Consider the following 12,045-nt stretch of genomic DNA (forward strand, 5'->3'; position numbering starts at 1 on the left):
GTAGAGACAGAGTCCTGGGTCCAGCAGAGACTGGAGGGGAGGAGGGTGCCGGGAGCCAAAGACCTTCCTGCTAGCATTGCAGCCTCTTAAACTGCTTAGGCTTTTATCCAAATTTGGTATGTCTGCATTTTGTAGACCTCCAAACCAAGTCACTCAGGGTTACCCAAGCAGGAAGGAGAGGATGATAGGAGAAGGTGCCCCATCTGATGATGCCCTTCTGGCTTTTATCCATTCCTGGGAATGACTCTTTCTCCAACTCGGGGGATGCCCCTCTGGGAGAATACAGTGGCATGGACCAGCAGTGGAGAATTCCAAGTCCAAAAAACGATTGGCATTTTAAGGAAAGTAAGAAATCATCCTGCATATATGAAACATTGGGAAAAAAGGTTATTACTAATAATTCTCAAGAGACCACTCTGGTGAGATTGGGTTTCTTGGGGATGTGTGGAGCAGGGTATATGTACTGAGTGGGCACATCCCACCATTCAGACTCCTCCCTCAGCTCCTGTCTACTGTAGCAGTCAGAGGGCAGCTCCGGTCCTCATCTCCGCTGAGCGACCCACTCACTCATTCACTCACTCCTTAACTCATTCACTCACTCACTCACTCATTCACTGCTTCACTCGCTCACTCACTCATTCACTCACTCAGTCCTTTATTCATTCACTCACCGTTTTACTCACTCGCTCATTCATTTACTCATTTAATCACCCATTCACTATCCCATTCACTTACTCACTCACCCATTCACTCACTCACCCATTCACTCACTCACCCATTCACTCACTCACCCATTCACTCGCTCATTAACTAACCCATTCACTCACTCATTCACTTATTCACTAACCCATTCACTTACTCATTCACTCATTCACTAAGCCATTCACTCACTCATTCACTCACCCATTCACTCACTCATTCATTCCCTCATTCACTCACTCAGCCATTCACTCATTCGCTCACTCATTCACTTACTCACTCATTTCCTCATTCATTCACTCAATCATTCACTCACTCATTCACCTCTTCATTCATTCATTCACTCACTCATTCACTCACCCTTTACTCACACACTCACTCATTTACCGACTCATTCACTCACTCATTCGTTCATTCACTCACTCACTTCTTCACTCACTCATTCACTTGTTCACTCACTGACTCATTCACTCACTCTTTCCCTCACCCATTCACTCACTCACCCACTCGTTTGTTCACTCACTCATTCACCCACTCACCCATTCACTCACTCATTCATTCACTCACTCACTCATTCATTCACTCACTCACTCGCTCATCACTCATTCCCTCAGTCACTCACTCATTCACTCACTCATTCACTAAGTCGCTCATTCATTCACTTACTTATTCACTCACCCATTCACTCACTCACTCTTTCACTCATTCACTCACTTAGCAATTCACTCACTCACTCACGTTCACTCATTCACTCATTTACTGACTCATTTACTCCTTCACTCACTCACTCACTCCTGCATTCATTCATTCATCAGCATCCATGACAGGTTCACTCTGTCGTGGGCTCTGCTGTTGCCCTGGGCCTGCAGCAGGGAATAGTCAAAGATCTCTGAATCCATGGCATTCAGAGTTCAGCAGGGGGACCTCTGGAGAAGCCCAGTAGATAGGTGAAATGCCCCATGTGTGACACTGATGAGGATGTTTTAAGAGAAGCAGGGAGGGAACAGGAGTGTGCATGGAGCCCAGAATTTCTAAGAGGGTGATCTGGGGACGCCTCAGCACTGCAGAAGACCTTGCAGGACAGACTTGAGGAAGGTGGGCAGAGTGGGTAGGGAGAGGAGGGCCTGGGCTGAGGAAAGAGCAGGCTGGGCCTGAGGTTGTCGGGTGCCTGCATCGGCCTCTGGGCAACACCAGGATCTGAAGGGACCAGAGGACAGGCCAGTGTACCATGTGTGGGGCCTGTGACTCCAAGTCAGCAGAGAAGATGCCTGAATTACCTCCTGATAGGTGCACCCTGACTTTGAAGTTGAGCATACCCGAGGCATGGAGGTGGGGTGGATGTGGGGGCAGATCAGGGGATGGGGAGGGAGCCTGTTCCGGTCCAGGTCAGAGGAAGTGACTTGGCCCCAGTGGCTCCAGATTCAATGAAGAGCCTCAATTCCTGAGGGACTTTCCTGAGGGACTTAGATGCCAGGGCGGAGGAGCACTGCAAGGCTTCAGCCTGAGTCCCTGGGAGGATGGAGTCACCATGAGCTGAGGTGAGGAATACTGAGCGGTGGGGGGTTGTGCGGGGATGCAGAGGCCTGAGCTCAGTGTGGCCCCTGCAGATTTGAGATGCCCACTCCATGCACAGGCAGAGACGGCAGGGAAGGGGAAGAGGCTGCAGCTCAGGTAGCCCTGGAACGTGCAGCCCGACATGCTGGGGCACTGGGTCATGGTGCCCTCATGGCTGGGAGCTGCTTCCCTCCTGGGATGCCACAACTCCTTTAGAGCACATCGGCAACTCCTGCGCTCACCACAGAGGGGAAGCGGGAAGGACATCTGTCCCTATGCATGTTCTCCTTCACCTGGTCCTAGGCAGGTCCCAGGCAGCACCTCCCCTCCCAAGTGGCTCACCTTGGCTCCTGCCCCTAGTGTTCACAGCCAGACCCTCGAAGAGGGCTGGACTCAGCGGCTCCCTTCTAATGAACAGAACCAGGCAAAAGAGATGGCGGTCTCTCCTGAGATTGGATTGGGAGGGCTGCAGGTTCCGTCCATTGGAACTCTCCCCCTGGGTCTTCATAGGTGCTAGTTCTGGCATAGCCAGTCACCTGCCCAGGGCAGAGGGCGGCCTGAAGCTGATGCCACGGAGAGTCTGGGGCCTTCAGTCCAACAGCCTGCAAGCAATAGAATCCTGCCAGCAACACAGAAGCGAGCGTGGAAGCAGCTCCTTCCCTGATGAGCCTGAGCTTTCAGAAGACAGGGCAGCCCTGGGCAGACACCTGCTGCAGCCGCGGAGAGCGCCTGGGGCAGAGGGCCCAGTGAAGCCTGAACTCCCGGCCCAAGGAGTAATCATTCCTGGGGTATAACTGTGTGCTGGTGTGGGCCACAGTTTGGAGTAACCTGTCAAGGGACAATGAAGAACAAACACACACCTCAGGTCCTACTGGGTGGAAGCTGTACGGTCAGCACGGCATGTAATATCTGTCAGGCCTCTGAGCCCAAGCCAAGCCATGGCATCCCCTGTGACTTGCAGGTGTAGGCCCAGATGGTCTGAAGTAACTGAAGAATCACAGAAGAAGTGCAAATGGCCTGCCTCGCCTTAACCGATGACATTCCACCACAAAAGAAGTGAAAATGGCTGGTCCTTGCCTTAAGCCATGATATTATCTTGTGAAATTCCTTTTCCTGGCTCATCCTGGTTCAACAAGCTTCCCCACTGAGCACCTTGTGACCCCCACTCCTGCCCGCCAGAGAACAACCCCCCTTTGACTGTAATTTTCCTTTACTTACCCAAATCCTATAAAACGGTCCCACCCTTATCTCCCTTTGCTGACTCTCTTTTCGGACTCAGCCCACCTGCGCCCTGGTGAAATAAACAGCCATGTTGCTCACACAAAACCTCTTTGGTGGTCTCTTCGCAGGGACACGCATGACAATATCTTCCAGGTGAATTAGAAGATTCATTGCTAAGGCCAAAGATTTTTAAAAAAAGAGAACCTCTAATTGTAGCACCATTAAAATACATGACTTGCAAAAAAAAAAAAAAAAAGAGCCATAGCCATTCTTTTCCATCTTAGCTACAGGTATATACTAATATATGTTAATTCTCTGACTGACTGAGCAATGCGCCAAACTCATAAGAACAGATGTGTGAGGACCGTCAGTGACCACCCTGACCTCAGCTCTTATATACAGACAAACTTTTGAACATAATTTGTAGCCTTGGGGGTCTTGACACTCTAAATTTTATTATTTTAATTAACTATTTCTATTCCCTAAGCAATACCTGTTCATCGGAGAGAAAAATGGCATTACCTATACTAAGCAAAAGAAAGGAAATAAAATGCTCAGAAACATTTACATATATATGCAGACACACACACACACTCGCACACACAGGCTCGCACTGTGTCTAGGCCTGCCTTTTCACTTATTTGTATGTCCTGAACTTATTTCCATGTCAGTAGACACTTATCTTCGTAGCGGTAACAGCAACTAAATATTATTGCAGCGTCTATTTTTACCATCATTTTTTAACTCATCATGTTTGAACTGTTAGGTTGTGTCTATGGTTTTCTGTGTTATAGACAATTTGATGACAAATGACCCATCCCCTAATGTTCAATATAAAAGTATCAATTGTATAAGGAGATAAGGGGTATTTGGCTGAATAAAATTCAGTGTGCCCTACCTTCTCCACATGTAATATGCTCTGAAAAGGCATGAATAATTAAATTAGCCCTTCTATTCTCCAGCACAGATCCTGAGTCCAGCGGTGGGTGCAGGTGCTCAGAGCCTCGGTCTGCTCTTCTGCCTGCCAGAGGGCAAAGGCCACTCAACTGCCACCTTAAGACACCCAGGATTCTCCTCTCCTTTTTTATTAATAGAATAATGCTCAGGCTCAGTGCATGAGAGCAGCGCTCTCTGACTTTGCATTCATCAGAGTAACCTAGGTGGTTTGTCTAAAAATATACATTCCCTGGCTGCGCTGGCAGAAACTGGACTTCAGTGGTTTCGTGGGCGTGTGCATAGGACAGGTGATTCTGAGGACCACGAGGGGTTAGGAATTTCCCCGTTCATTCTGGCCAAGGGAGAGATCAGACCATCCAGCATTGTCCGCAGCATATTTTTTTTTCCTCTTTTGCAATGAATATTTGATGCTCAGCGGGATGAGCCCCAGGATGAGACACACATCCAAGAAAAATCCATGCCTCTCCATCTTTTCCCCAGGATTGCCCTTTGGCGAGACTCTCCTTTGCGATTGCTTCGTATTCCCCGGTTCATCCAACAAACCTCTTCTTAGTCTCTTTTGTTGTCTCTTATCTGTTCAACAAACACCCACTGCGCAGGACCATCCTCCGGTAAGCCCTCGAGTGGGGCCGTTTGGCAGCCCTACTTCGTGGGGTGAGCACTGAAGGAACCGGGGCCCCATAAGCCCGTGCTTTTGTGGGGGCTGCCCCCTCTCCCGTCTCAGGGTAACCGGCACCAGGCTGTTAAGCTGTGGATGGACAACCGCACACCCCATCGGGTGTGCGGATTTCAGTACGTGGAGTTGGCCAGTGAAGTCAGCCGAGGTCAGCACAGCGTACAGCAGCGCGCGTGTCCGTGGGGAGGAAGGGTCGTCCCGCCTCCCCTTCAGGCCAGTCCTGTTGCGCCTCCTCCTGCCCCACTCTGACTTCCGCGCCCCCAGGCGTCTCTGAGGGTCGCGCCCCGATACCCTCCTCCACCCCAAGGCATCTTCTCCCAAAGGGCCGGGCTGGTGGCTGAGGAGCGCCACAGCCCCCGTGGGCCCGGGAAATCGCAGCTTCGTCATAGCTAAGCCCGCCGCGCTCAGCTTTTCTCGCCACCTGAATGATCCACTCTCCGTGCGTCCTTCCCGACCTCAGGCTGCAGAGAAAACTTGGGGGCGGGGGTCGAGGAAGCCGCGCCCCGGGGCTCCCAGTGCAGCCCCCAGAGGAATCCTACGGGCAACAACAAGCTGTGCGAGCGGCCGGGCTAGGCGCCGACAACAGCAGGAGCGGCCGGGCCTGCCGCGAGCCTCCGCGTCCAGGTAGGGTCTCCGAGCCCCAATTCCATCCCGCCCCGCCATCGGCGCTCCCAACAAGTGCGGGGTTTCCACCCGCCCCGGCGTTCGCGCCCACTCACGGTCTCCCTTGCCCCCCCGGGAGATGCTCCCCGCGTTCTATTCCGCCCCGCCTTGGCGCGCCCAGCAAACGTTGTGACCTCACCCCCCTGCGGTCTCCCCCTCCCCTGACACTGCCCCTGCCCCCACCTGTGGCGCTCCGGGCATCTCTAAAGCCCCCAACCAGAGTCCACCAACCCACCCGCGAGGCTCGCGCACCAGCAACGCGACCCCACCCACAGGGACCCCGCCCACCTGTGGCGGTACCCCCGCATCTGCGACCTCCCCCATCGCTAGCGCGGCCCCTACCTACGACGACCCCCGCGTAGGTGCTCCTGCCTACACACGCCCCCTCCCCGCCAGCCCCTGCCCTTTCCCTGCCCCTTTCCCTGCTCCTGCCCCTAGCCGCGCCCCCGCCCCCGCAGGCCCTCCGGTGCGCTCGGGACCCGCCCGTCACTGCCCATTGGCGCTGGCGCCAGGCGGGGGCGCGGGCGGGGCAGCAGTTCCGAGTCCGGCGCGCACTGGCAGGGTCCCCATTGCCTGCCGCGCACCCGGACTAGCGACTACCCTCGGCCTCCTCGCCATGGACGCGGACGACTCCCCGGCCCCCAAGGGCTCTTTGCGGAAGTTCCTGGAGCACCTCTCCGGGGCCGGCAAGGCCATCGGCGTGCTGACCAGTGGCGGGGATGCTCAAGGTGCGCGACCCCTCCAGGCGGCGAGGTCGGGACGGATGGAGAGAGGGAGAACAGGGCGAAGGGGATGGGGGGATAGGGCAGAAGAGGGGGGGAGCGATGGGAGGACCCGGGGAAAGATGGGGAAGCGATGGGAAGAACCGGGGAGAAGAGCGGGGAAGCGATCGGGAGAACTGGGTCGAAGCCTGTGCCCGGGAGCGGCAGGGCAGGGGTACCTGCGGGGCAGCGTGAACCGTCAAGGCAGCCCCGGGGTCCTTGCCGGGTGGGGCGGAGGAGGAAGGGACATGGCGGTAGGAACCTCCATCCGAAAGATAGTGAGCTTTCCATCCGGTCCGGTTTATGTTTTAAATTGAACCTGGCAGAGGGGTCGCCTGGAGCGCCCTCGGGGGTCGTTCTGCCTCTGAGCTGTAGGACTGGGCCGGGCTTCCCCTCCGAAGCGAGGGTACAGCGCGATCACTTCCTAAGTGGCCCCCCGCCCCCCAACTCCGCCCCACGCCACCACCCAGCATGTCGAGGAAGAAACGGCCGGGTCCCCGCACACCTCCTGTAGCCTCGTGCCCCGCGCGGTGTGGGCGGGGTCCTGGCTGCTGCAATGCAGGACGCGGCGGGGGTGCTCTGGGTTCCCGCCTGGCGTCTCCGAGGCGGTCCGGCAGCCCCTCGCGTTTCCGCTGGAAGATTTACAAAAAGGGTTTCTTGTGCTCGCATGTGCTGTCGCCTTCCGGCTCGTGACAAAACTGAAAACTAAAGTGGGTCTCAGGCCCTCCCCGCCAGCCTCCGCGGACCGGAAGGACCAGGAAGCGGGGACTCCGGGACGTCAGCGGCGCCGCGGCGCGGGCTCTGGGCTTCCCCTGCCCTGCAATGTGGAAGCGGCTCTCCAGGAGGGGCCCGAGCCTGGACCCACGACGCGGGCGCGCCGGGAGGACATTTAACATTGAAGAGCGGGAGGTGATGGAGAGTGCGCTCCCCAGGCCCCGGGTGCACGTAGGGGCGCCTGTGCCTGGGATCGGGAGGGTGAGGCCTTCTCCCTCAGGTAGACTTGTTAAATCTATCTGAAAGTCACAGATAACTAAGTGTCAAGTCGTCACAGATATTTATGTATCCTGAATGAGATGGCTACGGAAAACATGAAAACATCGTTACTGGTTACGTGCATGATGCATCCAAAACATTGTTACCTGCACAGTGGCAGCACTGATATTTGTGGGCTTTTGAACGTGTGGACTGGAGTGTTAAGAGTCCTTCAGAGTCATGACAGTAGTTTGATTTGAATGTTCTTTTCTTGGCGAATAAATGCTGTACATTGAATTTACCCAGGAAACTAGGAAGGTGAACCCACACGAAGGACACAGACCTGTGGGCTGCTCCAGGCACCATTAGGGCGTTGCGGGGCCTGAGCCATGGGCTTCCCGTTCAGCCTCTTGAGAGCCGTGATGGCGTCTCTGTTCTGCCTCACACTGGACCCGCTAGTTTCTTTTTTTTTTTTTTTTTGTTGAGACAGAGTCTCGCTTTGTCGCCCAGACTGGAGTGCAGTGGCCAGATCTCAGCTCACTGCAAGCTCCGCCTCCCGGGTGCACGCCATTCTCCTGCCTCAGCCTCCCGAGTAGCTGGGACTACAGACGCCCGCCACCTCGCCCGGCTAGTTTTTTGTATTTTTTAGTAGAGACGGGGTTTCACCGTGTTAACCAGGATGGTCTCGATCTCCTGACCTTGTGATCCGCCCATCTCGGCCTCCTAAAGTGCTGGGATTACAGGCTTGAGCCACCGCGCCCGGCTGGACCCGCTAGTTTCATATTCTTGTTATGGTTCCGAAGCTACAAGCGGTTGGATTCTGCGAGTCGCTCTCTGTCTTCCTCCTCCAGCTGCTTTCAAATGGGTCGTCTCTTTTTTTAGAACTTCTTTTTTAAGCAGTGATTGATGGGGTGAGTTGTAGTGCTGTCCTGAACTGCAGAGGGAGCGCACTGAGGAACCTGGATTTTGATGCTGTGCACATCAGCTGAGTCAGCAGCCCAGGGCCCTGTCAGTCCCATTATTAAGCTTATTTCTTGCTCTTCGACGCCTTAAAAAAAAAAAGCAAACTCCTGCTTGCTGTCACTGGCTGTTTGGCAAATGGGTGTTTACCCTGGAAAGAGGGACATTTTGTCCTCTGGACCGTCTAAGGCGCCCTTTAGTGACATGGTCCGTTTCTGACCACTCTATTCTGTGGGCGTCCTTCCTGCTTCCACCTTCCCTTTCCAAACGCCTCCGCCTCCAGGGCTTTAATTTTCCTTCTGTGTGTGTGTCACGCAGAGGTTACGACTATTGCGCCAGTGCCCTTATTTTATTTTATTTTTTTCCTGCGGAGGTCCCAGAATTTGCTACATCTCAAAAGAAGCAATTGCATCCATTTGTTCGCGATGATCATAAACAGTGCCCTCTAAGGGAGACTAATTGGTCAACCCGTCTGCTGTGGGTAGAAAGACAGCGGTGGCCGCGGAACGAGGGCTCTGCCTCTTCAGAGCCTGCACAACCATCCTGCTTTCTTTCTTCAATATCCAGTAGGGGGGTTAATTTGAATAAGCCCTTGAAACCAACAAAGCAGGAAAGTGCAAAGACATTGAGTTGCGAGATTTAAAATGACAACCAGCAGCCTCTCATTCTTCCTTCACTGGGGGTTGCCACTTCGTTTTGGGGCTGCAGGGTATGTTTGGCAGCGACATCGGACCTTTGTGCTGTGCGACTCATGAATTGAGATAGTTCCTTACTAAGTGCTTTGTGCTGTAGGTATGAAAATGGGGAAAGAGGGAGCACTGTCCCGGGTGGAGAGGCGTGGAGAGACGCTGTGATACATAGCAGGTCCTTTTCTTCTGGGCTCCTGGTTATAAATCTTTTTTTTTTTCCTAATAGCCTGACAGATGGTTTTTGTGTCTTTTTTTTTTTTTTTTGAGACGGAGTCTGGCTCTGCCGCCCGGGCTGGAGTGCAGTGGCCAGATCTCAGCTCACTGCAAGCTCCGCCTCCCGGGTTTACGCCATTCTCCTGCCTCAGTCTCCCGAGTAGCTGGGACTACAGGCGCCCGCCACCTCGCCCGGCTATTTTTTTTTTGTATTTTTTAGTAGAGACGGGGTTTCACTGTGTTAGCCAGGATGGTCTCGATCTCCTGACCTCGTGATCCGCCCATCTCGGCCTCCCAAAGTGCTGGGATTACAGGCTTGAGCCACCGCGCCCGGCCCTGGTTTTTGTGTCTTAATTAAAAGATTGAAGACTGTGGGCCAGACCCAAACTAATTCCATTGGCATCAGAGAGAAGGATTCTGTGCATATTTATCTATAGGCATAATTGATTTTTTTTTTGGTCCAATTATCTGGTTAGTCAAATCATACATTACAGAAGTAATATTTAAAATTAAAAAACTAAAAATAAAAAATGTATCTGTAAACCTATCCCCCTTCCATTCCAGTCTTTGTCTCTGTGTAATTTTAGAACCGTGAACCACGATGTACACAGAGTTTATACTCTTTTAATATCTTGCTACTTCATTGTTTTAATGTTTAATCTTTAGGTTGATGTATCACAGGTTGCTTGATCATTTCTTACAGGTGTTTGGTTTAGTTTTTTTTTTTTTTTTTTTTTTTTTTTCCCTTTAACTCTAATGTAAATTTGAGTATTTGGCTGGTAGTTTTAACAGGATTTAAGGCAGAGCCTCAGTTAGGGCCGCGGATCGATTTATGGTCCCTACTTTGAGGAGGGAAGTGGCAATCTGCCCTTTCTTCTATAATTGATATGTTGAATCACAATGGACATTTACTTGATTTTGAGCACTTGGAACTCCCCTGGGATTCACTGATATTGCAAGGTCAGGACTGGGGATCTCCTGCTGGAGAGGCCCCCGGCGTGCCCAGGGCAGGGTCCTGAGCGCGTTGCTGCAGGACAGAAGCCCTGGGCTTTGTCCTCCAGCAGCCATCACTCTGGGAAGGACTGGCTGCTCCAGGAATGAGGTCTATGCTCTGAAACCCACAGTCAGCAGACCAGCAAAGGTCAGCACAGACGACCTTCTATGAATCATTCATTTAGCAAGTATTCATGGAATACACACTCCTTGCAGTTGGAACTTAGAGTGGAAGGCCATCAGCTCACTGTTGTCTGAGCAGAGCTTGATCTCTGGCTCCCTGTTGTAGCCTCCGCTCCTAGGAGGTGCACAGTGAGTGTTGGGGAACCCTCCACAGGCACAGTTGCTGAACAAGGACCCCTCCCAAGGGCGTCAGCCCTGGGCCCTGAGCTCTGAAGAGGAGGAAGGCATTCCTAGGGCCGACTTCCCTTCTGGATACTGAGCTCTGCACAGAGAGAAACTCTTCCACATTCACTGCGGTGAAGTTCCTAAAACAAATAACACTTTAGAGACTGGGGCCTGCATTCCCCGGAATTTCATGGCCACAGGTGGTGGCTGTACCGTGCGACTGGAGTCTGCGTTCCCCGGAATTTCTGTGGCTGCAGGTGGTGTCTGCACCATGCAACTGGTGTCCCTGGAATTTCCGTGGCCAAAGGTGGTGACTGTACCATGTGAATGAGGGTCTGTGTTCCCTGGAATTTCCATGGCTATAGATGGTGGCTGTACCATGTGTCTGAGGGTCTGCCTTCCCTGGAATTTCTGTGGCTGCGGATGGTAACTGTACCATGTGACTGAGGGTCTGCATTCCCTGGAATTTCTGTGGTTGCAGATGGTGGCTGTACCATGCAACTGGGGCCTGCATTCCCTGGAATTTCCATGGCCACAGGCGGTGGCTGCACCATGCATCACGTCCTGTCTCAGGAGTTGGTGTCATTCTCTCTGTTACTCCCTCACCTGACACAGAGCGGCAGTTCCTGACCTTATCACTCCCAGGAAACACACAGGCATTTGTTTTGGATCCCTGTTTTATTTCCCCATTACCTTTGTCATCAAAGGGAAATTCACATCCCTATGAAGCCGAAAATGGTGTGGGGCCCCCTGGTGGTCTTTCCAAGGCATTATCAGCAGGTAAACTAGACCGTATGGGCCAGTGTACCTGAAATGAAAACAGAAAGGTAAGTCGTGTCACTAAGCTTTGCTGGGAGATTCAGGGTCTTTGTCAGTGACAGAGTCATCCAAAGTAAGTTGTTTGTTCACTGCAGATCGACACGGTTAGCTGTGTCGGGATTAAACTTACCCAGTGTCGACAGAGTGTAGCTTAATCCTCACGGAGGGGTGTCAAGTACATTGAAGAATAGCTGCCGAGCCTGCTATTGTCGGGAGAGGGGCAGGTGCCTCTCTCGCTTAGCCCAATGCTGAAGGAGGCCGGGCTCACGTCAGGCCGTGCGTGTGAGCGAGCTGGATGTTTAGCACGCTGGGACGATAGAGCACAAACATCTATTTTTAACTTGTGGGTGACCTTCTTCTGTGCTGCTTGAGTCTCTGTGGACCTTTCTCTGTTTCCTTCCTGAGGAGTCTATGCCAGGGTCCCAGGCGTTCTCTGCGCTGCACCTCGGCGCCTGCCCACTCAGGAGCCTCCTCCTGGTGGCTGTGGGACCGGGCTGGGCCCACACTGTCAGCATCGTCC

The 12,045-nt window shown here is 53.2% G+C and overlaps 1 protein-coding gene across 2 annotated transcripts in view; it reads left to right on the plus strand.

Moving 5' to 3' along the window:
* Positions 1–6,338: 6,338 nt before the first annotated feature.
* LOC135966774 (ATP-dependent 6-phosphofructokinase, platelet type-like) overlaps positions 6,339–12,045 on the plus strand; it is a 104,617-nt gene continuing 98,910 nt past the window's right edge. Inside the window, exons 1-2 of one of the 2 annotated variants that reach the window (XM_074011211.1) lie at positions 6,339–6,498; positions 7,243–7,505. In XM_074011211.1, coding sequence (XP_073867312.1) covers positions 6,387–6,498; positions 7,243–7,424 — 294 coding nt within the window. In that variant the 5' untranslated portion in view covers positions 6,339–6,386 and the 3' untranslated portion in view covers positions 7,425–7,505. Of the gene's footprint in view, positions 6,499–7,242; positions 7,506–12,045 lie in introns of those variants that run through there. The other variant, XM_065526764.2, reaches the window with a different exon arrangement.

This window comes from Macaca fascicularis, chromosome 13 (genome assembly GCF_037993035.2).
Source record: "Macaca fascicularis isolate 582-1 chromosome 13, T2T-MFA8v1.1".
NCBI lineage: Eukaryota > Metazoa > Chordata > Mammalia > Primates > Cercopithecidae > Macaca > Macaca fascicularis.